The sequence below is a fragment of the Micropterus salmoides genome, unplaced genomic scaffold, assembly GCF_014851395.1.
Source record: "Micropterus salmoides isolate LMB-PRFRI ecotype aquatic unplaced genomic scaffold, ASM1485139v1 Ms_hic_scaffold_1, whole genome shotgun sequence".
Classification (NCBI taxonomy): domain Eukaryota; kingdom Metazoa; phylum Chordata; class Actinopteri; order Centrarchiformes; family Centrarchidae; genus Micropterus; species Micropterus salmoides.
In genome coordinates, this window is record NW_024040040.1 from 64,753,468 (window position 1) to 64,781,065 (window position 27,598).

General features: G+C 38.4%; 4 protein-coding genes across 5 annotated transcripts; 3 read left to right on the forward strand and 1 right to left on the reverse strand.

The window, feature by feature from the left end:
* Positions 1-370: 370 nt before the first annotated feature.
* LOC119897836 (neuroblast differentiation-associated protein AHNAK-like) lies at positions 371-7,495 on the forward strand. Its single transcript, XM_038711829.1, has 5 exons — positions 371-719; positions 3,276-3,329; positions 3,484-3,604; positions 4,301-4,470; positions 4,614-7,495. The coding sequence occupies exons 2-5, from the start codon at positions 3,327-3,329 to the stop codon at positions 7,398-7,400; spliced, it is 3,081 nt and encodes a 1,026-aa protein (XP_038567757.1). The 5' UTR covers positions 371-719; positions 3,276-3,326; the 3' UTR covers positions 7,401-7,495.
* A 17-nt stretch (positions 7,496-7,512) lies between these two features.
* On the forward strand, positions 7,513-13,025 carry si:ch211-69b7.6 (neuroblast differentiation-associated protein AHNAK). The gene has a single exon (XM_038711708.1). The coding sequence runs from the start codon at positions 7,549-7,551 to the stop codon at positions 12,328-12,330; it is 4,782 nt and encodes a 1,593-aa protein (XP_038567636.1). The 5' UTR covers positions 7,513-7,548; the 3' UTR covers positions 12,331-13,025.
* A 1,455-nt stretch (positions 13,026-14,480) lies between these two features.
* On the forward strand, positions 14,481-20,179 carry mrpl4 (mitochondrial ribosomal protein L4). Its single transcript, XM_038712549.1, has 9 exons — positions 14,481-14,677; positions 16,225-16,306; positions 16,671-16,842; positions 17,119-17,170; positions 18,371-18,488; positions 18,654-18,760; positions 19,296-19,405; positions 19,504-19,577; positions 19,913-20,179. Exons 1-9 carry the CDS (start codon positions 14,630-14,632, stop codon positions 20,056-20,058), a joined length of 909 nt encoding a protein of 302 aa, XP_038568477.1. The 5' UTR covers positions 14,481-14,629; the 3' UTR covers positions 20,059-20,179.
* si:dkey-23f9.4 (hydrolethalus syndrome protein 1) lies at positions 20,109-27,542 on the reverse strand. Of its 2 annotated transcripts, XM_038712414.1 has the most exons (12): positions 27,385-27,542; positions 26,280-26,388; positions 25,936-26,061; positions 25,743-25,816; positions 25,188-25,414; positions 24,278-24,333; positions 21,878-22,044; positions 21,710-21,755; positions 21,555-21,609; positions 21,289-21,370; positions 21,053-21,079; positions 20,114-20,386 (listed from the first exon to the last, which is right to left on the reverse strand). In XM_038712414.1, the coding sequence occupies exons 2-12, from the start codon at positions 26,377-26,379 to the stop codon at positions 20,252-20,254; spliced, it is 1,095 nt and encodes a 364-aa protein (XP_038568342.1). In that variant the 5' UTR covers positions 26,380-26,388; positions 27,385-27,542; the 3' UTR covers positions 20,114-20,251. The 2 variants fall into 2 exon arrangements, with proteins under 2 accessions (XP_038568348.1, XP_038568342.1); XM_038712420.1 differs by lacking the exon at positions 27,385-27,542 and having other exon boundaries at positions 20,109-20,386; positions 25,743-25,812; positions 26,280-26,391.
* Positions 27,543-27,598: the final 56 nt, after the last annotated feature.

Below are 27,598 nucleotides of genomic sequence, written 5' to 3' on the forward strand. Positions count from 1 at the left end.
GTTCTTATGTAATGTCAGAGCTCTGCTGCAGCTGTACCTTTACCGGTAGGATTATGTAATGTCTTTGTGAATGCCACTCAGCTCTCTCTTTTCTTTCCACCCAGAGTCACACAGACAGCAGTCTTTGTGACCAACAAGTGACTGTAATCAGAGTGACTCACACAGTGAACGCCTGCCGCTCCCTTGGCACAGGTCAGCATTTTTCATATGTTAAAGCACTTGTTGTGTTGCCAGGGGGAGTGTTTTGATTTATGTTTTTTTGCTCTGGCTTGGTTCCTGAAAGTCAAGGTTTCGACTACAATGCGGGCTGTAATATGTGTGTGTGTGTGTCTGTGTGTATTTAGATTGCATCTGTGTGCATGTGGGAATGGACGTGTTGATATATGGAAGAAAGCAATCAGAGGTTGAAGTTGCAGTATTGCTACTATTGTCTGCTGTGGTGTGTGTGTGCATATGAGCCGCATGCCAGTAGATGAGGAAGCCAAGCTGTGTATGCGTGTCAGTGTGTGTTCGTTTATGTCTGTTGACAGTTGCAGGCGGGTCTTTTAAGATGAAACCTGTTTGTCTTGCTTAAAGACCTGAGTGGCGGTCCTCTCCTCAGTCACATCCTGCCGAGCAAACAGCATGGACTGATAACTGTGTGCTGAAACCCGTCGCACAATTTCAACAACACACGGAGGTCAGACACCTGCCAAAACACCTGCCTGATGGATCCTGAGGTCAGTTTCATTTATGAATTTACTTTATCTTGTGATGCGCCTGGTACTTTAGGTGGCAGGTTTTGAGTGACAGGCATTTCAGGGGCCATCATCCAGGTAGGTTCTATCAGGTATCAGCTCCTGTACTGTTTATCTTGACTCCTTTGAGTCTTTTTTGTTATGACTCTTAGTGTGTCATGCTTGACTAGCAGGCAGTATGTGTCTATGAAAGGATTTATTTCTCTTTCTTGTACACAGTCTGTTTTTAGCTTTCTGCTTTTCCACTTGCTTTTTATTACAATCCTCTCATAATTAAAATTTTCTAAAAAAACCCCAAATTTTTATATTTACAAAGTCATGTCAGTTCATTTTGATGCACTTGGCATTGTTTACACTGGTCTACACCTTGATGTTTGTTCCCACAAGTTCTCTGCTGCTGCCAAATAACAGATGTGCTGATGGCTCACAATGTTGTTTTGGTAATGAACATTTTCACTTTTATAACTGCAGGCAGGTGCACTTCGGCTTACCCGTAAAATGTTTAATATGTTACTTTTTAAGTAGTAAATCAGCTCCTTCCTTTGCTCAGATGTCATTTGAAGGTGTGTAATATGAGCTTGATGTTATGATGATTGTTGTTATTTGGTTTCACACAATAAATACGAAGGCAGTAGATTGTATACAGTTTATTCATTAAACACATGATCAAAAACTACAAACTGATAAAGTATTTGAAACATTAAAATACTCTTATTTTAGAATAAAGGACAATTTCATAAATCATCTTAAGGGATTTGATTAATTAAATAGTGTCATGTCTTGTCATATAATAATATATTTGCCAAAATTCTTGGGGAGATTTTGTTGCTCACAGTTGTTGTGTCTGAATAAATGCTGAGTAAGATTTTTACCAAAATCTGTCCCCTCTTGAAATCTTAAATACCTGAAAACATATATTTCTGCTCTATATTTGACTATAATTTGACTTAAAAGGATGAACAAAATATTAACATTCTACATTGTAATTTTTTAATTCTTTAGCAAATAATACACTGATAATGAGATGATCCTGCGATAATTATCATAGTATTAATTTAGTCGTTATTGTCAGATCACATTGAATCCTTGTTGCTCTAATGGCGCAGTGATGCTGTGAGAATGGTGAAGAAAATCTGCATTTGTCGGTTTTTAAAAAATTATATAGATTGAATTTTACATGTGATCGCTAAGTACCATAAAATCTTACTTTAAATACTTTTATTCTGATTTGTAGAGTTGTAAAAACTATAGATGTGGAGGTGCATTAGTGTTTTGTACTAGAAAGAGGTGGGTGTGGTACTTTTGACTTTGTGTGCTTAGAAAAAGGAAACACCCAGCACAAAAACACTCTCCGCACTCTCGATAAACCTGTTCCTGGTTTTCATCAGGTATTGCCCAAGAGAATCAAGGCCATAACTCAAATACCTGAGAGATGTACCTATGGAGTTACATGCGTGTCACTTGTCCACCTGCAAGCAGTAAAACTCTTTGCGCTGACTGTTTTTTTAACAGTTGAGTAAAATAAATTTATCTCAGGTCATGTGACACATGCGAGAATTTCATAGTACATTGTATTTATTTTGGTCTAAATAAACTCTTAATATACTGAGAAAGCATGTAAAACATCAATGTAAACAATATTAAAACATACTTTAATGACCATTAATGTAAATTGTAATTTTCTTTCTTTTTTTTTTTTTTAAAGCTTTTAAAAATTTATAAAGATATAAATTAAATTTTTCCATAAACTGTTTTCTGTTTCTGCTGTCAAAACATTGCTTTCTAAAGGCATACCATTCCCTTTGTGTTTGTTGATTCTTGTAACTGTAATAAAATAAAACAATACCATTGTTTCCCATACATAGAATTTATGTAGTTGGTCGAATAGGTTGACACACCCAAAGGTTGTTTTATTATTTATATATTTCTTGTTCCCTCCTTTCAAATATCTGCTTGGAATTGCAGTTAAAACTGTAAACAATCATGTGCAACTGTATAGATTGAAAAAAATGTGATTCCTTCTTGGAAGTTTGTGCAAGAGAGCTGCAATGTTTTCTCTCTCAATCCCTTCTGCCAGGGATTGATCAACACAAATAAGCACAAATAAAACCTTTGGGAAACACTGCAGGTGTTCATATTTTAGAGATATAGTGTTAATATGTTTATATATCCATCTTAAAAATATTCTGTATAGATCATCAACTATTACCAGCATTGTTTCAACACAAACTTCTTACATAGGCTTCCTTTACCTCAGTGGTTTAAAATAATTTGAACAGTGAAACTATTGTATAATCAGAGCTGTTTGCTGTTTTTTACTGGTTTATCAGTTTTATTGAAGGCCACCTAATGCTGTTTTGTTTTATAAGCTTTAATGTTTATGTTACAAATTGGTGCTATATAAATAAAATTTAATTTAGTTGAACATAGAGAATCTCATAAGCTGCAGTGTATGTCACACATCTGTAAAGAACTGCTGTATATAATGTTCCCATAACAGCTTAATCTGTTTACTGAACATTTTATTTTCTTCTATAGGTTTAGTCGAAATGGATTTTTCAATGCCATTGTGACAGAAACACAAGGATCATGGTAAGAAACATCAGCATAATGTTTTGGTTCTGTGTTAAAATGTTATAAATGTAGCATTTTTTTTATAATCTTTATATTTCTGTTGCTTTTAAAAACTCATTCTGTTGAGGAGTGCTTTTATTTTAATCATTTTATGAAATGTCTTTGCTTGCAGCCATCACACCGCAGGGGAAAGAGTCTCTCTGAGGCTTTCACCCTGGACCAATTAGATGAGGGGGGGCTGGTCATTTCCGGCATCAACAACAGTGCCTCAGCCAATCAGGGACTCAGGGAAGGTATGACCCTTGACCCTTCTATAATACTTTTGACTATTTTGAAAGCAAGACATAGTGTCTTAGCTTTGAGGGTTTGCACAGCTCCCCACATGAATACACTTACAAATTCAAGGAATTCATTGTATATTTGATTTGAATCTGAGGTTGTATTAACCCTATATATTTTTTAAATGTGCAGTTTTTGTTGAGTTCACTACTATTTGTTTTAGCATTGAGCCATATGGCAAATGTTTAATTTAATTTAATTTACATTTATTCAGCTGCAATTTGTGTTTTTTGATTGGCAGTATTATGCTGCATTAAATTGAAAGCTTTCTCCAGTATATCTGCTCCTCCATTTTAAATGAAGTGCACCGTATTTCAGAAACACCTTTAACTATTCAGTCCAATACAATACTAACACAATCAACAACCAAGTCAAAGCAATTAATGGCATAAATGTGCTATTTTTTTCCATTGCTCTTGTACTGGATTGCATATTTTACTGGTCAGACAGAGTAAATGTGTGTTCAACAGATTGTGGTCAAACTACAGCATGTCAGTTCTTTTCAAAATCTCTCTGATGAGACTCAAATGTTAAAAGTATGATGCTGTGATTCTTTTACAAAAAACCCAATGCCCAGTGCCCTGGCATTGTTAGGGCCAGGTTTAGGAACAAACTATTGTTTTATGCACAACTTGATTTTTCTCTTTCAGGGGATGAAGTTGTGGGGGCAACAATCAATTTTGATGATCTATCGAAAGAGGAGGTGTTGCAAGTGCTGAAGCTGATGGAGCCGTTTGATGACAAATTCCGAGTCCTCACCAGGAACAACCTGAGCAAGAGCCTCGGAAATCTGGACCAGTGTTCCAGGGGTCCTGACATGGTAGGTAGAATACATGTTTTGTGTTGCAATCTGCATTTCATTGATTGTTATGGAAATAATGCTAAAATTGATCACCACCTCAGCTGCCAGAGAATAATTACAATTATAGATTCTTATCAAAGAGTTGTGGTTTATATTTCTAGATGCTAAATGATTCCTACAACAAACTCTACAATACCAAAATCAAGAAGTTTATGAAAGGTAACTTGCCGGGTGCTGTGGATGGCTGTGTGAATGCGGAAGTAACCACCAAGCCAACTGTATCAGGCTCATCCAAGGTCAGCCTGAAACAGAACATGGGGTTGCCTCGCCTTGGGGTGGACTTTGGACTTCAGAAAACCAAGACTTCAAGTACAGACATTGATGATGATTTCCAATCTGATGATGCTGGGGAATTAACATATGGCAGGAATCTAAACCTTCCACCGTTGAGTGGGAGTGTTCAGGAACCAAGACTGAAGGTCAATGCTAGAAGTCCACAGCTTAAGGCTCCAGACTTTCATCTATCTGGAACATTACCAGAGGGTCCAAATGCCAACACTACAGCTGGTATACAACTGCCAAACACTAATAGTCCATCAGCTGACATGGGGATAAACCTTGATGGGGGAAATATCACTGGTCCATCCTTTGACACTGGTGTTCCCAAAATGAGCATTGAAGGAACAAACAAAGAATTCAAAATGCCAAAATTCAAACTGCCAGACCTGGGCCTCTCTGAACCTTCTTATATTGGTCCAGAATGTGAGGTCAAGACACCAGATGTAGGAGCTCCAGATGTTTCCTCTGGTAAACTCAGTCTCAAGTATTCCAAGAGGCTGAAAACCCCAGATCTAAATGTTGACAGCCTTTCTGGTTATGTAGAATCACCCAAGCTCAGGATGCCTGGGAGATCCCATGACTTAGACCTAGAAATTCCAGGTGTTGATGTATCACAGCATGATCTAAGTGGGCAGGACATTGACATGCCTTCAGGGGAATTCAAACTGCCACTTAAGACATCAAAGTTTGATCTTAAATCTCCGGATTTAGATTTGGATGCTGGTGACCTAAAAGGACCGAATTTAGCCCTTAAAGGTCCATCTGGAAAATTTAAGGCTCCTAAGTTTAGAATGCCTGAATTTGATTTACCAGACATTCATGTTCCAGGTTTTAATGGTGATTTAGTGGGGCCAGATGAGCGGTTGGCAGCACCAGATCTCAAAGTTGGAACTGCAGACCCAAATGGTGACTTAAATGTACCCTCAACTGACTTGGATATTGCAAGCCCATCTGAAAAACTCAAAATGCCAGGCTTTGGGCTATCTGTGCCTAAAGTTAAAGGCCATGAATATGATTTAAAAACTCCAGGCATGGATGTATCCGCTCCCAAGTTTGAAGGGGGCATCAATTTACCTCGTGTTGATTGGAAAGACCCCAAACTTGACCTTAATACGCCTGATGTGGATATTAATATGCCTTCTGGTAGATTAAATATTGATGCAGATGCTCCCTCTGGCAAGCTTAAACGGCCAAAGTTTAAGCTCTTTGGCACATTACCAAAGAAAAAAGATGTGGATGTCAGTGCAGGGGTGAAAACACCTGAACTAACTCTGAAATCCCCAAAGATAAAAGGCATAGATGCTTCTGGCATGAGTGTACCGAACATGGATCTCAAAGCTCCAAATTTAGACCTCCACTCTCCAGATGTAAACATTAGTTCACCAAAGGCAAAATTAAAGATGCCCAAATTAAAGATGCCTAAATTTAGTCGTCAAAGTCTAGAAGGACCTGAGATTGATGGTAATTTGGATGGTCCAGACATGGATATTAATGCACCCAATGTCAATCTCGAAGGTCCTAAAACCGATTTAGAAATGCCAGATGTTGATGTTGCTGGGCCATCTGGAAAATTCAAAATGCCAAACTTGAACCTGCCTGATTTGAGGCTTTCTGGTCCAAAGGTAGATGGCCCTAACCTGGACCTCAACTCACCTGCCTTCAATATATCTGGCCCTAAACTCAGTGGTGGAATAAATTCACCAGACATAAATACGCCCAATGTTGATCTTAAAAGGCCACAACTGGACCTCAAAATGCAAAAGCCCAACTTAGACATGCCAAAAGGTAAACTGAAAATGCCAGAGCTTCATGCTCCAGACTGGGATGTTGATGCTCCGTCAGGAAAATTGAAATCTCCTAAATTCAATCTTTCAGGTACTTTACCAAAAGGACCAAACATGGACATTAACACAGATCTGAAATCACCAGACTTTAGTCTGAAAGCTCCTAAGATAAAGGGTGGAATTGATGCCCCTGACTTGGACTTGCCTAATATGGACCTTAAAGCTCCCAAGTTCAATGTGAATACTCCAGATGTCAACATTGGATCACCCAAAGCAAAATTTAAAATGCCCAAATTTAAAATGCCCAAATTTAACGTCCCAAGCCTAAAAGGACCTGAGATTGATGGAAATTTAGATGGTCCAGATGTTAAGGTAAATGTACCCAATGTTAATCTTAAAGGTCCTAAAGCTGATGTAGGAATGCCAGATCTTGATATTTCTGGTCCGTCTGGAAAATTCAAAAAGCCAAATTTTAACATGCCTGATTTTGGTCTTTCGGGTCCAAAGTTAGATGGCCCTAACTTGGACCTGAAATCACCTGACCTAGATATCTCTGGTCCCAATCTCAGCGGTGGAATAAATGCACCAGACATAAAGATGCCCAAGGTTGATCTTAAAAGCCCCAAACTGGACCTCAATACCCCAAAGCTCAACTTAGACATGCCATCAGGGAAACTGGAGATGCCAAAACTGGCAAAACCAAAGGCAGAGCTTCATGCTCCAGACTGGGATGTTAATGCTCCGTCAGGAAAATTGAAATCTCCTAAATTCAATCTTTCAGGTACTTTGCCAAAGGACCAAACATGGACATTAACACAGATCTGAAATCACCAGACTTTAGTCTGAAAGCTCCTAAGATAAAGGGTGGAATTGATGCCCCTGACTTGGACTTGCCTAATATGGACCTTAAAGCTCCCAAGTTCAATGTGAATCTCCAGATGTCAACATTGGATCACCCAAAGCAAAATTTAAAATGCCCAAATTTAAAATGCCCAAATTTAACGTCCCAAGCCTAAAAGGACCTGAGATTGATGGAAATTTAGATGGTCCAGATGTTAAGGTAAATGTACCCAATGTTAATCTTAAAGGTCCTAAAGCTGATGTAGGAATGCCAGATCTTGATATTTCTGGTCCGTCTGGAAAATTCAAAAAGCCAAATTTTAACCTGCCTGATTTTGGTCTATCGGGTCCAAAGTTAGATGGCCCTAACTTGGACCTGAAATCACCTGACCTAGATATCTCTGGTCCCAATCTCAGCGGTGGAATAAATGCACCAGACATAAAGATGCCCAAGGTTGATCTTAAAAGCCCCAAACTGGACCTCAATACCCCAAAGCTCAACTTAGACATGCCATCAGGGAAACTGGAGATGCCAAAACTGGCAAAACCAAAGGCAGAGCTTCATGCTCCAGACTGGGATGTTAATGCTCCGTCAGGAAAATTGAAATCTCCTAAATTCAATCTTTCAGGTACTTTGCCAAAGGGACCAAACATGGACATAAACACAGATCTGAAATCACCAGACTTTAGTCTGAAAGCTCCAAAGATAAAGGGTGGAATTGATGCCCCTGACTTGGACTTGCCTAATATGGACCTTAAAGCTCCCAAGTTCAATGTGAATACTCCAGATGTCAACATTGGATCACCCAAAGCAAAATTTAAAATGCCCAAATTTAAAATGCCCAAATTTAACGTCCCAAGTCTAAAAGGACCTGTGATTGATGGAAGTTTAGATGGTCCAGATGTTAATGTAAATTTACCCAATGCCAATCTTAAAGGTCCTAAAGCTGATTTAGAAATGCCAGATGTTGATGTTACTGGTCCATCTGGGAAATTCAGAAAGCCAAATTTTAACCTGCCTGATTTTGGTCTTTCGGGTCCAAAGTTAGATGGCCCTAACTTGGACCTGAAATCACCTGACCTAGATATCTCTGGTCCCAATCTCAGCGGTGGAATAAATGCACCAGACATAAAGATGCCCAAGGTTGATCTTAAAAGCCCCAAACTGGACCTCAATACCCCAAAGCTCAACTTAGACATGCCATCAGGGAAACTGGAGATGCCAAAACTGGCAAAACCAAAGGCAGAGCTTCAGGCTCCAGACTGGGATGTTAATGCTCCGTCAGGAAAATTGAAATCTCCTAAATTCAATCTTTCAGGTACTTTACCAAAAGGACCAAACATGGACATAAACACAGATCTGAAATCACCAGACTTTAGTCTGAAAGCTCCTAAGATAAAGGGTGGAATTGATGCCCCTGAATTGGACTTGCCTAATATGGACCTTAAAGCTCCCAAGTTCAATGTGAATACTCCAGATGTCAACATTGGATCACCCAAAGCAAAATTTAAAATGCCCAATGTTAAAATGCCCAAATTTAACATCCCAAGCCTAAAAGGACCTGAGATTGATGGAAATTTAGATGGTCCAGATGTTAAGGTAAATGTACCCAATGTTAATCTTAAAGGTCCTAAAGCTGATGTAGGAATGCCAGATCTTGATATTTCTGGTCCGTCTGGAAAATTCAAAAAGCCAAATTTTAACCTGCCTGATTTTGGTCTTTCGGGTCCAAAGTTAGATGGCCCTAACTTGGACCTGAAATCACCTGACCTAGATATCTCTGGTCCCAATCTCAGCGGTGGAATAAATGCACCAGACATAAAGATGCCCAAGGTTGATCTTAAAAGCCCCAAACTGGACCTCAATACCCCAAAGCTCAACTTAGACATGCCATCAGGGAAACTGGAGATGCCAAAACTGGCAAAACCAAAGGCAGAGCTTCATGCTCCAGACTGGGATGTTAATGCTCCGTCAGGAAAATTGAAATCTCCTAAATTCAATCTTTCAGGTACTTTGCCAAAGGGACCAAACATGGACATAAACACAGATCTGAAATCACCAGACTTTAGTCTGAAAGCTCCTAAGATAAAGGGTGGAATTGATGCCCCTGACTTGGACTTGCCTAATATGGACCTTAAATCTCCCAAGTTCAATGTGAATACTCCAGATGTCAATATCGGTACACCAAAAGCAAAATTTAAAATGCCCAAATTTAAAATGCCCAAATTTAACGTCCCAAGCCTAAAAGGACCTGCACTTGATGGAAATTTAGATGGTCCGGATGTTAATGTTAATGTACCCAATGCCAATCTTAAAGGTCCTAAAGCTAATTTAGAAATGCCAGATGTTGATGTTACTGGGCCATCTGGAAAATTCAAAAAGCCAAATTTTAACATGCCTGATTTTGGTCTTTCTGGTCCAAAGTTAGATGGCCCTAACTTGGACCTGAAATCACCTGACCTAGATATCTCTGGTCCCAATCTCAGCGGTGGAATAAATGCACCAGACATAAAGATGCCCAAGGTTGATCTTAAAAGCCCCAAACTGGACCTCAATACCCCAAAGCTCAACTTAGACATGCCATCAGGGAAACTGGAGATGCCAAAACTGGCAAAACCAAAGGCAGAGCTTCATGCTCCAGACTGGGATGTTAATGCTCCGTCAGGAAAATTGAAATCTCCTAAATTCAATCTTTCAGGTACTTTACCAAAAGGACCAAACATGGACATAAACACAGATCTGAAATCACCAGACTTTAGTCTGAAAGCTCCTAAGATAAAGGGTGGAATTGATGCCCCTGACTTGGACTTGCCTAATATGGACCTTAAAGCTCCCAAGTTCAATGTGAATACTCCAGATGTCAACATTGGATCACCCAAAGCAAAATTTAAAATGCCCAAATTTAAAATGCCCAAATTTAACGTCCCAAGCCTAAAAGGACCTGAGATTGATGGAAATTTAGATGGTCCAGATGTTAAGGTAAATGTACCCAATGTCAATCTTAAAGGTCCTAAAGCTGATGTAGGAATGCCAGATCTTGATATTTCTGGTCCGTCTGGAAAATTCAAAAAGCCAAATTTTAACATGCCTGATTTTGGTCTTTCGGGTCCAAAGTTAGATGGCCCTAACTTGGACCTGAAATCACCTGACCTAGATATCTCTGGTCCCAATCTCAGTGGTGGAATAAATGCACCAGACATAAATATGCCCAAGGTTGATCTTAAAAGCCCCAAACTGGACCTCAATACCCCAAAACTAAACTTGGACATGCCATCGGGGAAACTGAAGATGCCAAAACTGACAAAACCAAAGGCAGAGCTTCAGGCTCCAGGCTCCAAAAAGCCACATTTGAAGATGCCTGGTATGGGGTTTTCTGGTCCAAACTTTGACCTCAAGTCACCAGATCTTAAGGCCGAATTACCGAAAGGACCAAATTTAAACATGAATTCAGACCTGAACACTAAGGATTTGAATCTCAAAGCTCCAAAGATGAAAGGTGGTATAGATGCCCCCAAATTAGGCTTACCAAACATGGACCTTAAAGCTCCCAATTTAGATATGAACACTCCAGATGTCAATGTTGGTTTCCCTAATGCAAATTTCAAAAAGCCCAAAATCAAGATGCCAAAAGGCCCTAATGTTGACATAAATGGGGACCTACAGGGGCCTGATCTAAATATCCCAAATGTAGATGTTAATGGCCAAAAAGGAAAATTTAAAATGCCAAGTTTAAATGCACCAGAACTCAGTCTCTCTGGACCTAAGGCAAGAACACCAGACATTAATCTTTCAGGCCCTAAACTGAAAGGCCCTGGTTTAAGTATGCCAGACTTGCCGGATGCCAGGTTCAAAGGTCCCAAGTTAGACCTCAATGCAAAACGTCCTGATCTAGGAATAAGTGGTAACATAGAGTCGCCTGACATCTTTACTGACTTTACTACCCCTCAAGTCAGAGGAGGAATAAGAGGTCCAGATGCTGACATGACTGTACCCTCAGGAAACTTCCAGAATCCTCAGACTGATCTTGATTTGGCAGACAGAAAATTCAAACTTCCTTCTTTCAAGCTGCCTCAGTTTGGAGGCTCAGATCTTAATAGGACATCATCTGATATTGACTTTAGTGCATCATCGAGACCAACAAAGCTGAATATTTCTCCTCCAAATGCAAAACTAAATATGAAACAACAAGAGTTTCATGGGGATTTCACAGGACCAAATGTTAGTGCACCAAACATGGACCTCAGCATGCCGACAGCAGAAATGCAGAATCCACAGCTGCATTTAAAATCTCCACATCTTGACATTGATGATCCTTCACTAGATTTCAAAGGGGGTTCTTATAAGAAGCGCAGATCAGATACCACAGGGGTAAACATGAGAATGCCTACCCTAGACATAGATGGAGATCCCAGACTTCGTCACACTAATAGACAGTCACCTAGGACCAAAGTAAGGTCCAGCTACCCTATGGTGGATGCTCATTTAGATCACCACATTGATTACAACCATTCAGATCTCAATATTGATGATTTCACAGAAGTGGATCATGTGCCTAGAGCCAGAGGTTCAAAACTGGACCTTAAGGCACCGTCAGGTATTAATATTGACATGAGGGACCCCAGACATACCGGAAGAATTCCTCCTGGTAATATAAATATATCGTCAAAGCACCAGAGAACAAAGCAGCCAACACCTAATGCACATTTGTCTGAAGATCCAAGAATAAGGGTACCTGACACTCAAGATGGATACTATATCACTGCTTTTCAAACTGAAGCACAAAATCAAAGAATGCCAAACCGCAAATATAACACACTTGGGGGGCCTGATTTTCCTCTAAGAAATATGGACCTTGAAGTACCAGGTGAAAATGACCAAAAAGGGTCAACTTTCTTTTTCTCCAACCTCATGTAGCTTTCAAACCACTGATGTTTCCATAAGCATGCCAAAGGTTTAATTTAGTGTGCTTTTTATATTTTGGTTTATTTATTGTGACTGTTGTGTGATATTGTATGATTAATGCATATTCATTTTTTTTTTTTTATATAATTCAATCTTGTTGTTTTCTATGATGCAAGCTACATTACAATGCAAAATTTTTGCACTTTTTTTATATTAAGTTTAAACTTTTCACATTTTGTAATTTGCGCAATACAGTACTGATTTGAAAAGTATCTATGTACAGAAAAGTTAAGTTGTGGCACCCAAAACCTCCAAAATCTCCACATTTTTATGTTTACTACTGATTTTGGTACTCACTTTTTTTTTTAAATTGATTTTAGGCTACTTATAAAAAATGAAAGGGTGCAAGTTTTTTTGTAATATATTAACTGAATGTTAAAATATCCAAAGTTATATTTTATATTCATTGGGTATGTGTACAATTGAGTTTATGTAATTTTTACAATCTTTTTTGCTTCAACAGAGTTTTTCCGTCAACAGTTTTGAGCAATAACATTATAAATGAAGTTCACAATATTTTAGGCAATTTTAAAAGTCACTATTTAGTGATTGGTTAAGTTCTGTGTGTGTAGCATGAAGAGACTACAAACTTTCTTTTCATTATACACTCTTGTGTTGTATAATGATAAATAAACTACCTTGAAATGTGTTTAGTGTTTCATCAACATTTACATTTACATTAGATGTTTACATTTATTTAAGTCCGATTTGTGCATTAGAATTATGGGTGAACAAATAGGTTCAACATTATCCTGTTTTTATTTTTATCTTTATAAAAATATTCTATTTCTACCTTTTTAATAATTTGTTTTTAAGTGTGGTTTTTTTTTACATTTCCCTATGTTGCTTTTATATTTTATGTAAAGCACTTATGTTGCTCAAATGTGCTATACAAATAAACTTGCCTTGCTTTTAAATGTACATATGGGCACATGAGTGTTGTGTTTAGAAGGACTTGAAAAAATTAACTTGTCTTTAAAGAAATTAACAAATTAGACCATCTACACCCCCATTTGATAAGACTTTGCTAGGATCGCCCACAGAAAGTGTGACAAGAATAGTCATATGTTCTGTTTATTTATGAACTGAATTATAGTGAAACTAAGTGATTTCCCCCCTCAAGGACCCTAATTGGAGAACCACTGGTTTAAATTGTTTGGCTCAGGTTCCTGAAGAGCTGTTGGGAGATTTGGCTTCCAGCCTTTTTTAAGTTTATTTTTAATTTCATTTAGCTGACCCTTTAATCCAAAGAGGTCGCACGCCTCTGGAGCTCCAAGGGGTTAAGTGTCTTGCTTAAGGACACAGTGGATTCGAACCCAGGTCTCTCACTCCAAAGGCATGTGTCTTATCCACTGCTCCATCACCACAACTTTATTATTTTCAGCTCACGACATAGTAACATAATTAGGCATCATAACAAGAGTTATATCAGTATAGGTTCACCTTCCTTCTTAATGAAAATATATTATAATTGTAATTATAAACATATATAAACTATAATTAAATAAATAGAAACATAGGCATAAATTAGATAAATGAATAGATGTAAAATAAAAAAGTGCAATAAATCAAATAAATCAATAATGCCTTAAAACTGTAGGCAGCAGGATCAAGATCAAGTTCCTGTACAATATTAATTATATAAGCACATTTTATTATTATTTATAGAATGGGTAGAGTCAAAATACTTTTCTAAAAGAGTCGAATGATGGCCGGGAACTTGAGAATCTGGTTTTATGGGTATAGTACTTTAAGTTTTGTTTTCATAGTATAACATTACATCCTTGGCTTCTAGTTTAATTGAATGGTTGGTTGGAGTCACAAAATAGTCCTCAATTTTCTTTTTTCTTCCAGAATCCAAATATGTAGCTCCGACATTCAACAAGAATAAATGTTGAATCGTCTCATCTTCATCTTCACAGAATTAACATCCACAAATTTCGACAACAATTTGTTAGTAGGGTAGATGTTCTGCACAATTTTGAAATGCATTTATTTTAGATTGTTGGGTATAACCAATAGACTGAATAAAAAGGGTCCAACAAATGTACATGTGCGGCTGCTTCCAGCCTCTTGGTGTCGCAACTGAGCCCGCGTTACGTCATCAACAGGCGCCACCACACCACACGGAAAAGCCACCTCGACCTTTCAAGCAGCAAACACGCTTCGATTCCGTTTATAATGTGTATTTAAAAATGATTTGAGGGGAAATTAAAGCGTGTGTGAGACTGTGAAAGAGAACGGATCCGAAATGCTTCGTTGTTCTCTCGTAATTTGTGGCAGAGGAGTCGCTAAAAGGGTAAGTAACGTTTAACCTGCAGACATAAGGTAACTAGCTGAGCTGCACATCATTGCTTTATATCACTTACCAAACTCACTCAGTGTAGATTTGAACTAACTAGCAAGATAATATAGTCGTCTTATAAAGATGCTGATAAATAGAGATTTACTTTCCTCTTGTGACTTTAAAATTCAACTCATATATGTCTATTAATGATAGATCTGAGTTTACTAAGTGCTTTACATGAGGGAATGTAAAAAAGAGGAGCTTAAATCTTTTATTCAGATGATAAAGAATAAGAATAAAACCTGACGTGCTATGTCTTGTTATTCCTGGAAACAATAAAGCATTTGACAGTTTGGTATTTGATTGATCACTTCAATCTGCGGTTTAACATCACTTTTATAACAGATGATCTATCTAATGTTATTCTAATTAATTGATTACTCATGTATTATATTTTATCTGTAAAGAACTTTGTTAAAAGTGCTATACGATTACATCTTATTGCTGAACTAAAAAAAACGTAGTCTATAAAACTTCCAAAAATAGTTTTTAAAATATCCACAATTTCTCAGAGAGGAATGTGATCTAAACGAATTCCATTTTGTAATGATTTAAAATTAGTTTTTTAAAGGGTTTTTGAAGTGGGGCTGTATGAGGCACATCCATAGTTGGTGTATCACCTGCAGTAGTTTGCAGTTTGGAGAAGCAGAAAGTTGTACCGGGTTCTACATGCCCACAGAAAATTGCATGCACCTCCCGGGAGGTAACGCCCAAAAATGCTGGGATATGTGCTGGATGCAAATCTTGGCAGGTGCAACATCTGTTCTGTGGGATAATGCATCCACCTCTTAAGGTCCTTTTCAGACACTTACTATTGTGCAGTTATCAGCACTGATTTTTGCTAAATCTCATGTAATGCTACTTCTACTAAGTGTAATCGAGTATTTATGACTCTAAACCTTCATAAAATATATGCTTTGAATCATTTATCACCACTGAAGAAACCCACAAAGAATATTATATGGTTTTATTCTCGGCAGGCATGCAGAACTCAAGGTAAACAGCGTACTGCTGTGGACAGGGTCTGCAGCAAAATGTATTTTAGCCACCTAAGAGAAGGCCCACTGGGAAAAATCAGTTCAAGTGAACACAATATTTTAGAATATTATTTTCAGTGCTTAACTTGCCATAAAATTATTATTTCACTACTGAAGTCATTTATTAGCTAAAATAACAAATATTTGCTGGCTACAGATGATATAATAAAATTTTGACACATTACACCAAGACATTACTCTTAGCTCTGTTAATGTATGATTGTGTGATTATTGTAACATCTCATTACTTTGAATATATATATATACAGTATATGTCATTTACCAAAGTATTTGAAAATAAAGGTACCGAAACCACAGCTTTTCAGACGGCTGTGCTGTGAGACATAAGGTCTAATCATAATTCCATAATTTACCCAGTAAAAATGTCCTTTCAGTACCTGTATCTTTTACTTGTGTTTGTTCTCAAGCTGCTCCACTAACTCAAGGTTTTCTCTTTCTCAGTTTGCCTCATCGTTTTCTGGCGAGAGCGCTCTGCCTTCCAATTTACTGCTGCCTACAAACCTTGTGGACCCTGCCAGATTAAGTAAATTAAAACTTGTGGCCTCTGTAAACATAGATTAAATCTGAACTTGTCAGCTGTGTGTTGCAGTCAAGCTTATACATTTCAAGTTAAAAATGTTTCTTAAGCTGTTTTACCGGATGTTTTATACCAGTATCTATTAGTATTATTTAATCCTCCTTCATATCAAATATTATGTTAGTCTGCATTCAGGACTGTTACCACCACGAAAATCAGACTCAGCAAATACTGAACAGTTTCCAGTGTAAATCTCTTCCACACCACACCAGCAGGATTTCTCTGCTCAGAAATCTCATTTGAATAATATTGACTAACTGTGTTTGTCATATGAAAAACATGGGTCACTGACTGCTCTGTGCTCCTGCAGAGCGTCCTCCTCCTCCTGCAGACTGCTCCCTGCCTGTCCTGAGGAAGTGCGACGCCATCGTTCCCGCCCACCTGAGCCCCGTCCAGACGTGGGTGGAGACTCTGGAGAGGCGGGACAGCGAGCCGTTGGGTCTGGCTCACCTCCACCCAGATGTCTTCGCTGTGCCTCCCAGGTAAAGCTGAGATCACTTATTTATTTTTTTTTTTAAAGCTTCGATATCCAACTCTTCACCCGGAGAGTATTGATGGTGTCGCCCTAAGTTTTTGTCCCAAACATCCATCATCATTAGCTGTTTAGGCTCCATGTTCCTGAACATCCCATTATTTCTATAAATGCTGGTAGTGAACCTGCAGCCTGAAATGTTTAAATCCAGTGACAAAAGAAAAGTCTGTGTGAAGTGAAAAATATGAATCTTTGTTCAAGCTGCTTTTGTTTTCTCTCCTCTCAGGCTCGACATTCTCCATGACGTTGAAAAATGGCAGAAAAATTATAAAAGAATTGTAAGTTACATATTCACTCATTTTTGAAATGAAAATTAGGGCTGGACGATACGGCCAAAAATGTTATCACAATAAAAAGTTTTATATTTATTTAGATATTGATAATTATCACGATAAGTATGAAATTGTTATTTCTTTCAAGGTTAAAGGCTGATATTTTGCTCCTGAGTGAAAGTTGAAGAAACATGATGGTTAATTGTGATTTAAACTCTACTTTATGGTCAACACTTGAGGCCAAACAGTGGCTCCCTTCATAAATCTGAGGTGGAACATTCAAAACAATTATGATAAAATCTTCGTCAACAAATATGCGATATATGAGTAAAATTAAGTAAAAGCATCAACAAAATAAACATGTTAATAAAAAAAAACAAATCCTAATTCGCATATGATTCAAGGGAATAAAATCCAACATTTAATGAATATTTATTGAACATTTGTTATATTGTTATTGGAAAAAAATTATATTGTGATGATGATTGTTATTGTTTTATTGTCCAGCCCTATATCGAATGCTTCATGCTGCAATTTTGTGTTTTTGTGAAATGAATTCAACCTCAACTAGATATACAGAACTTAAATTTTAATAGTGACAGATACATAAGCACATAATATCCAGTGATTAGACTAATGCCACACATAGCAATTTTAGCCTTTTGTAGCAACAGCCTTCGAGCGCTTGTAAGAGCCATTGGGTGCAGAACTCTAGTGGACCAGTAGGTGGCAGCTGTCTGTTTTGGGTCACGGGTAGTAGGCATCAGTAAACAATAAATCTGAACAAAAATGGCAAGCGCTAAACAGCTTTATTTCGTAAGACACTAGTAGGCTGTGATCTTAGCAACTACGAGACTTGTTTCACTGAACCAGTAGTCACGTGTAGTGAACAGAGATGTTACAGGTACATATTTATACTGTTGGTGTTACATTTAATATCAGCTTTAAAAAGTTAAATTCTATCAACTTATTTTTTACTACAACTAATAAATGATAACAAACGAGGATCTGCTGTGAAACGGTTTTAATAATTTGCTGTTATAAAACTACATTGTAGTCTAAACAAAGACTCAATGAAACCCAACCAGATAAAATAATGAATCTGTTTTCATAAACATCTATACTGTATTTTACATGTTCAAGTTTGAAACTCAACCTTGGCCACAGCTGATATTCACTTCACTAACGGTCATTTTAATCTCTCAGAGCCACGCCAACACAAAGGTCAGGTCAGAGGTCAGAGGTGGAGGCAGGAAACCATGGAAACAGAAAGGAAGTGGAAGAGCACGCCATGGAAGCATCCGATCACCGATATGGAGAGGAGGTGACTGCTTTTCGTTTTATTGCCTTTGAACTCTGCTTGTTTTACTCGTACATGAAGCAACAAAACCTCAGTAGTGTCTTCATTAGAGAGACACGTTTTCTTCCTTTTGATGTCGAGTGACTCTCAGGTTGGAGATCAGAGTCTGACAGGTGATTTGTTTCTCAGGTGGGGTGTCTCATGGACCCAGAGGGCCGACCAGTTACTACTACATGTTACCCATGAAAGTTCGAGTGCAAGGACTCAAAGTGGCTCTGAGCTCCAAGCTGGCTCAGGTAACTGAAAGCTTTTTAAACCCCAGTTAAATTTGGAGAACATAAACAATGTCTCATGACGCTTGTGTCTGTTTAAACTTTCAAGAGTTTAAAATGACATTAACGTGTATTTCAAGTGCAGAACAGGACACTATTGAGTGCACAGAACCTAAATGTCTAGCTAAAACTAATACTTTCTCGTCATAAGAGCAATTTAGAAAATGCTATTTTTGTACAATTTTGATAGGCCTGTTTTAAAAAATATCACTTTTAAATACTTCAACTTTTTTCATCTAACAATTTATTCATCGATTAATCCGATTATTTAGTGTATGAACTAAAAAAAAATAAAAATAAAAAAAAAATAGTATTGCTTGTTTTGTCTAACCCCAAAGACATGAAAAAGTAAAGCAGCGAATGCTTTTGCAAATTTAATACAAAAATAAAAAGGCTCAAACATTTAAAATAACATCTGATCAATTATTCTAAATGTTTCAGCTCTGATCTTTTCTTTTTTACTTGGAAGTGTTGAGCTGACTGTTGTATATTTTCCCAGGACTACCTTTACATCGTGGACTCTCTCAACATCCCCACACCTGACTCTCAGTACCTGTTGGACCTCATCAGACACAAACACTGGGGAGAGTCGGTGTTAATAGTCAGTTTGTGAGTTTCATCAGCAACTGAGCTTTAAAAACAAAAAAAACTACACTTTATTTGCTCTGTGATTCGCTCAGTACTAAAGTTGTTCTTGTTGCTTTTAGAGATGAAGAGTTTCCCGACAACATCCTTCAGGCAACAGCTAATTTGAAGACAGTGAACATTATTCCAGCCATTGGTAAGTTAACTCTGAATCTGAAGAGGTGATGTAATGCACAAGCTTCTATTGTCGTAAAGCTCTGCAGGCTACAATTTTGAACATTTCTCCTTACATACGTTAACTCTTGGATTTCTCTAATTAAACAAGCTAATGGTGACAGACATTTAATTTGCAAAATCACATAGTGGAACTCTCTTTAATGATGAACTTCAATATGTTTGAGCTTGTAGCTACAGCAGCCTTTCAGGGTGATTATAAAATAATGAAGTTATGCACTACATTTCATGTGTAACAAAGTCTTCTAGGTGTTGAAAAACAAGGAGTGCTATGATTGTGTTTGTTTTATCTGTCAGGTCTGAATGTCCACAGCATCCTGAAACATGAAGCCGTTGTCCTCACTCTGGAAACGATTAAGTTTCTGGAAGACAAGCTGCTTTGGCACGACCAGCGTTACACACCTCTGTACCCATTTAGACTGCCCTACTCAGATCTCCCATAGACCACACAAAATTACCTGTAATATATTCACTGACTGCAGTGAGACAAATGTTTTATTAATGTGTTTATTATGTTTATCAAAACAAGTCACCAATAAATAATGTCAATGATAAAAAAAAAAATCAAAACATTGCAAAATTGTATTATTAAAAGTATCTTTTAAAAAAAGAAAAGGCATGTGAAGCGTAAAAGGCCTAAAATCGATAGCTGAATTTGTGTGGAAGGAGGCCGTTCGCCAAATCGTTCCTGATCTCCCAGCGGAGGGCCGAGCGCTTCTTCGCTGTTGGCACGGTGTACGTGTTCGGCACATAAACTCTGTGAGGTTTAGGCTGCAACACAGAACAAAACAAGACGTGGAGCCATTAAGAAAACTGTGTTACAAGTTCTTAATCCACATAAATGTTTGGAATTTGTTTTCTGTCCATGCTGAAATGCTGCCACTCTCATTCTGACACAGAGTACTGATCTTTGTGTCTCGCAGAGTTGTCTGAAAACACTTATTTGTGTTTCCATACAGCTGATCCCGCCATACAGGTGTTCACATCTTTCATTACCGGTTCTTAATGGACTGCACTTGGATAAATTGGTAACTTATTTATTTACTAATTGAGACTTTAGGTCAAATCACTTTTATACATATGTACAGTCGTTACAAGGACTTCCTGTATGGTGTGATCAGCTCTTCTGTAACACAAAGTAGGAGGTGACAAAGGTAAAATTTCCTTCTGATCTGCAGGCATAGATACTGGTTTACAGCTACAGGTGCATCTCAAAAATTTTGAATATTGTGGGACATTGTGAGCACCAGAAAGAGATAAGACTCCCCTTGCTTTTGAGCTGTAAGAAATAGCATCATTTTTAGCTTTTAAGCTTCGATGCCAAGCAGCCATGCTGTGTGGAACAGTCAAATCATTTCATTCATACATTTGGGCACGAACACAACACAACATGTTGCCTAGTGCAGCTTTAGGGGGACGTTTTGGGAAAATACTTACTGGTGGAGGTTGGTATGCAAGTCTTTCCTGAAAAACAAAAGCAGAATACATAAAGGCAAACATCATTGACAGCTGCAACATGTTAGTGCCTCATTCAACAAAGAGTCCAAACTGAACACTGAAGAATTATTAAGTATGATGGCATCATGACGCTGTGAGAGGAGCTTAATGGTCAATGTTTGTACAAATAAATAGGTTTAAGGTTTGTTTTCTCTACTGAAAATATGTTCTTATACCTTTATCTCCCAGCGGAGATCTCGCCTGTCTTTCTCTCCTGGAAGTTTAAACATTTCCCAGAGCTGCTTGTACTGGAAATACCTGCAGAAAACCACACGACCAAGTCAACTATCAGACCAAAATCAATCAAATGGGGGTAAAAACGTTTTCGTATCTTATGGGCATTTGCTCTTTACCCATCTTTAACCACTTGAGTGCAACTCACTACACCATAGTTCTTCCAGGTTTTGGTAGTTGGAAGTAAATTTCATGTTTTTAAACTTACTTTGCCACTGGGTCTGTCTTCTTTATAGTTTGCTGACTCATCACAGGTCGGATGACTGAAACACAACATTTGATGAATAATAAAACTGTTTAGTCGCATAAAAACAACAATACAATCTGTATTATACGAGTCTGTACATCAGGTCGTTGACTTACAGGATTTGGGTTTGGGTCTGAGGTCACCTTCACTTCGAGCTCGAGTCTGTCCAAAACAAAACGATGGTCAAGTGATTTTTAGTGACAATCGAAGACATTTTTATGAGCTACACTTCACTATTCTTTGTAAGGTAACACAAACAGTGGAAGCATGACTATATTACCCACCATCCCTCTTATGTAGGATTCAAAGGCACTCAGAGAGATTCCCTCTGACTCTGAGCTCTGGGCGTCACTCTGACTGGTGACGTCTTCATTCTCCGCCTCAAAGTCGCGCTGAGCCGTCGAGGATAAATGAAGCTCCGCCAGCCGTTCGTCTAGACAGCTCGCTGCGTCTGCAAAGAAACAACCACAAGGTTCAGTGAGACTTTTCCAGCTGGTGGGGAGGATTCAGACCAGTAAGCTTTCATAAGGCTGCCTCTAATGTTCAGTCAGTGGACGGTGAGGAGGAATCCATTTTTCATTCAAACTGACTGATTTTCCTTTTCATTATTGATCTTACACCATTCTTTGCAGGTAACCTCTCCAGTTTCCTTAGTTCTCAATACTGACCGGACTCTCTCTTGCTTGGTAGATAAAAAAAACAAACACCTTACTCAAATCCCAGTAATAAAACTTTGACTTAAGAGGAACAGGGTAAAAGTCGCATCTTACAAATGACAAGATTTCAAACAGGTGTGCACCCTGAATCTTGCAGAAGCAGAACCAAACCATCAGATGAGTCGATGTTGTAAATTACCTGAATTTTGCATTTTCCACATCTCCGGGGTAAAATTTAAGGAGATTTTTAGTTGAGGACACAAAACCATCTGCAGCGACTTAATATCAGTCAGAACTGTTTTGTAAAAGTATATTTGGATTTGACTTTTAAACAACCTGATGTCCTGATAATCACACAGTTTTAAAATTTTACAAAATAAACCGCATAATTGTCGCAAACCAAGAGACGGGAAACCATTTACCCTTCTTCTGCCTGAGGTTTCCTTCCCACTCCTCACACATCTTTTTGAACGTCATCTGGCTGAAATTGACTTTGGAGTCGATAAACTTGATGTCTTTGTTGCTTGAAGAGTCGTCCGGATCCTCCGACTCCACTTTGTCTACATCAACACTCCCACCTTCAACTACAGCCGCGTGTTGTTGCTCCTCTGATGCTGCATCTGTCACTTCATGTTCGGACGCTCCATGGAAATCTTCTTCCTGTTCCTCCTCATCTGCTTGGTCTTGATCATCCTCTGGTTTCACGCCTGTGACGCCCACCTGTTCGTGCAGGCCTTCACCTCCACAACACGCCACATTAGCTTCAGGCTCGGCGTCCGCCGACACGCTCTGTTGACGAGTCGCGCCGTATTCTGGCTCTGTGGGTTCGACGCCAAAGCTGCAGAGCGAACGATCATCCTCTTCATCATCTCTCATCTCAGACAGATCTCCCCGACTGTCCTGATCAAACTCTGTCACGGTGTGATCGTCTCTGTAGTCTCCACCCTCCTGCTCCTCTGGTCTGTAGGTGCCGTAGCCAGAGGTCATCAGACTCGGAGCTGGACTATCAGAACTGCTGCTACAGCTTTCTTCATCATCATCATCATTATATTACTTTCACTTTCCAAACTGATGTTGCCCTGCTTCTTCAGTTCAGGCTTTTCCTCCTCTGAACCCTCCTGGAAGGAGTCCTCTGTGTCTGCAACAGGTTTGGAGTCAATTGCCACCGCCGCCTCCTCCTCCTCTTCCTCACGCTCTCCATCAGACCAAAAAGAGGAGCTAAGAGAATTCTTATCATCGTCGCTGTCACCGTCCCACTGAGCGTTGTACATTTTGTACATGGTGGCGACGTACACTCCTGCTGAGGTGTGTGATCTGTGGAGACAGAGGGCTTAAGGAACGAGCTAAGAGGATTACAACGATGTCCCAGGAGCTTCAGCCTCTTCTCAAAGCTGAGAGAGCTCCAACTGGAGGTGACCAAAGACATTACATCTTTGCTTCTCCATTATTGATTCCATATGATTTTAATTGTTTCCCCATTTTAAAGAAGTTTGACAGGTAACGCGACACAGGTGTGTGGTAGCACCATGGTATGAGTTCCTGAACCACCAAGATTCCTCAGTATTTAGTTTGTTTCAAAGAGACTCATGCGACAAAGATTTGAAAATTAAGTTTTAACGTGAACATTTGTGAAATGTGAGTTACTTTGTCATTTAAAAATGCATATAACATCCTGTATATTTTCAGCAAAGATAGCAGTTTAAATCACTTGAAATGGTGGATCTCCAATTTTGAGTCCGTATCACCTTTTAAATCTCTTCTTAAAACATATTTTTTTAATCATGGAAGTTATCCTGGTTTTAATATGTATTTTTTTTCACTTTCGTTTATATTACTGCAATTGTTTTTTTTAAATCTATTTTGTGCTGGTCCAGTGAATGTATTTCACTTTACTTAAAAGTTTATATTTAATCTTATAATTCTTTGTAACCTGGATTATTAATATTATATTATTATACTTGTATGTTATGTATTTAACAAACACTTTAAGCAGCTGATCAGAATCTCTACATACAGAGTCTACGTTACCTGAGTCTTCACTGTAGACTGATTCATCGCAGACAAGTGATTGTCCTTTATGTTTCCTGTATGTGGAAAACAAACACAACAGTATTATTGTTACATTTCCAGCAAAGACGATTCCTTTAGAAAGTACAAAGCTCCTGTTTGAGTTAGTATATTATACCTATTTATTAGACTATCAATTTAATGATGATTTGCTGCCCAACTGTACACCAAAACGCATCTTTATGACAAGTGTACATAAATTGTTTTGGCCTGCAGAAATTAGGCTATCAGTGGGAATATTTTTGGTTCCCACTACAGACCCATAACTCAGATGCAGTTGTTTGAAATCTGTTTTGTGTGTCTATTTTTACTTTTTTTCCCCATGAGTGCATCTTGAGATGACCGGTCTACTTCTATTTTTACTCTTTTCTGTAAAATCTTCATCTTACCTGCATTTGGCAGATGAGCTATTAAGTTACATTTTGGTCATTAATCAGAACTTTAACTTTCTTATTGAACTGAATCAGAGATATCTGAGCTACTCTGCCATATGCAGAGTCCTAATTCACTATGCTCTATTTAGATTAAATGACAAATAAAATACAACTTAAACTTGACAAGCGAATGAATGACTGTTCAAGCAGCTGATTGAAGAGAGACAGACCCATAGCGTGGTCAATTGGCCCAATATTCAAGTTATTTGGTGCGTACTATCTGATGCGTCTGCCTGATGTTGCCTTACTCTCCCCACAAAATAATGATTTGCAGTCTCTTTCTCACAGTGAGGAATACAGCGTATTAAGTTTAAACTGATATCGGATCGGTACTCGACGTCGGCCTACACCCAAACCCAGGTATTGGTATTTATTGGTACTGGACTGAAAAGTCGGATCGCTGCATCCCTAGTGCATAATGCATTTGTGTCTTTTACCTCAGGACTTTTCTCTTGATGAAGCGTCTCTCCTGGGTGTCAGTAGTGGATGAGTAGCTGTCAGTGAGTGGCGAGTTGAGGGTGTCATCAGGATCTGGCTCCACCTGCAGGCTTCTGGGAGCACCTGGAGGCAGCTGGAGCTTCGGAGCCACTGAGTGTTGAGCGTACGAGTCACAGGGCCCCTGCTGACATCTAGTATAGTCTCCGTTCTGATAGGTGGTGAGCACCTGTGTTAAATTATACACAGAATGAATCGATCACATGTGCCTGACACTATTAAATTTTTGACCAATCTAAAGGTTAGTCTTGTCTTCAGTTTATGATTATGACAGATTGATTTGTCTGGCCTGAGTGACAGCTGACTGTCGGCTCTAGAAAGAAGCTCTTTCGTTTCTGTGGGTTTTCATTGATGTTGAGTTTACTTAAAACTCTTTTTGATATCAAACACCAGATTTTTAGTGCAGCTGATTTCTGGATGTGGTGTCATGTTGACTACATTTCTATCAACAGAAATAAGAAAACAAAAATCTGGTGTGATGCGTGTTTAACACTTACCTGTCTGTCACAATCCACTTTTCCGGCATGTAAGAAAAACCCTTCACTGGACTCTTCAAAGTAGTGCTGACTAACTGCGAAGAAACACATAGAATTCATCAGTTAACATACACCAAACATGTTACACTAGACTGCTGACATGCTTTTAGACAAAGTGGTTATCATCATCCCACAGTGAGGTAAGTGCCCTGACCTTTCTCTTTGGTGAAGGCAGGAGGACTCGGCCGAGATGAGGCTGTCTGACCGTTGACGGTGGAGTTTATCGGAGTGGGTGATGTCAGGCTTTTCCATTCTCCATGTTGAATCAGGTCATCGAGATCTGACATTACAAAGACAAACAAAGAGAGACTGTAATCCTTTATGAGTTAAAACATGTGGTCAATCTTTTCTAAAGAAATCATTTGATAGTTCGTTTTCAATATATTGACCTACAATCACAATGCACACCATAAACATTAAGTGTCCCAAACAAGCTACAAATAAAGCTGAAGAACAATATGGCGAGTGGGGGTGGGATGGATGGTTTCAGAGTCTAACCTTGCTTGAATTCACGAAGCCGGTGTTTTGGGATGTTTTTGTAGCCCAGGATCGCCAATTGTTCTTGAATTTCCTCTTCTGAGAAATCCAGATTGTCCATAATATAAATCTGTTTTGTACATTCATAAAGGAGGGGAAATCAATGTAAAAAAGGTTATATAAGCTTACCCTAATTTATACAATATAACCACCTCGGTACAACACACCACAATACACAGCCTCCACAACTCCTCGCAGTTTCAACAAATTCTAGCTTTCATGCTTGCTTGCACGCTTATTTTCAGAGCTGTTGTATTAGACTGCATTCGTTTTTGCCTTGCTGTGTACAGAATAAACAGCAGCATTACAACAGAATGTAAAGCAACAATTGTTTCAAGGCAAACTCTATTCACTCGGTAATGTGTCTTTATTGACCATTACCATCAAGTCAGCCAGTTGATTGTTGGTCCAAATGTTTTATTAATGTTAAATATAAAAAATTATTGTGGACCCTTTACTAGCTACTATTACTATAGAACAGTCTTCTGTCTAACATTAAGTTCAAATCTGATTTAAAGACCTACCTTTCTTCTCTGGCTTTTACCTGATTCTAATCCAATGGTTTTTGTCAGGACCACTTTTAATTATTATTTTAATTGTGCTTTCACAGCTTTTCAATCTGTAGTCGTTTTTCTTGATTTCTTTTGAATTTGATTTTTAACAGAGTAAGTTACTCCATATTCCTTTTATTACTAGTGTTGTATTGTGTACTTGAATATACAAGGGTATATAACTCCTGTTGTTTTTAAAAGTGCTAACTTTATAGAACTTAAATAGACTGACTTGACTATTTAATTAAATTGGTTGCAGCTCTTGCGAAAACAGAATTTAGCAGTGGACTATTAAGACTTTCCGTAGCCCAAACTTTTTATTTACTAAACTAGTTCAAGGGTAATTACGTTACTTGTTAAATCAGCAAGCCAATTTTAAAGTGACATATTTTTGAAGAGGGTTTGGCGAAGCTCTTTCTAAAATGCGAGCTAAGCTAACAGTTAGCAGTCAAACAGTAAATATGACGATGGACGATGTGAACCAGTAAGAGACGTTTAATGTGTTTCTTTCTCACCTGCGAGAGGACAGCCGTTTGATGGTTCGCTGTTACAGTGTGCCCATCACGGTTAACGTTTATTAGTAGTAAAGTTAGTCGTGTTTTATTGTTTACATGTTAGCAAACCCAGCACCAAGACAACAGCCGTTAACGAGCTTTGAAAAAGACGCCTGCCCCAGTTCTTTATAAACTTCCGGTCTTGTTCTTCTTCGTTTTTCTTATTAGCGGTTGA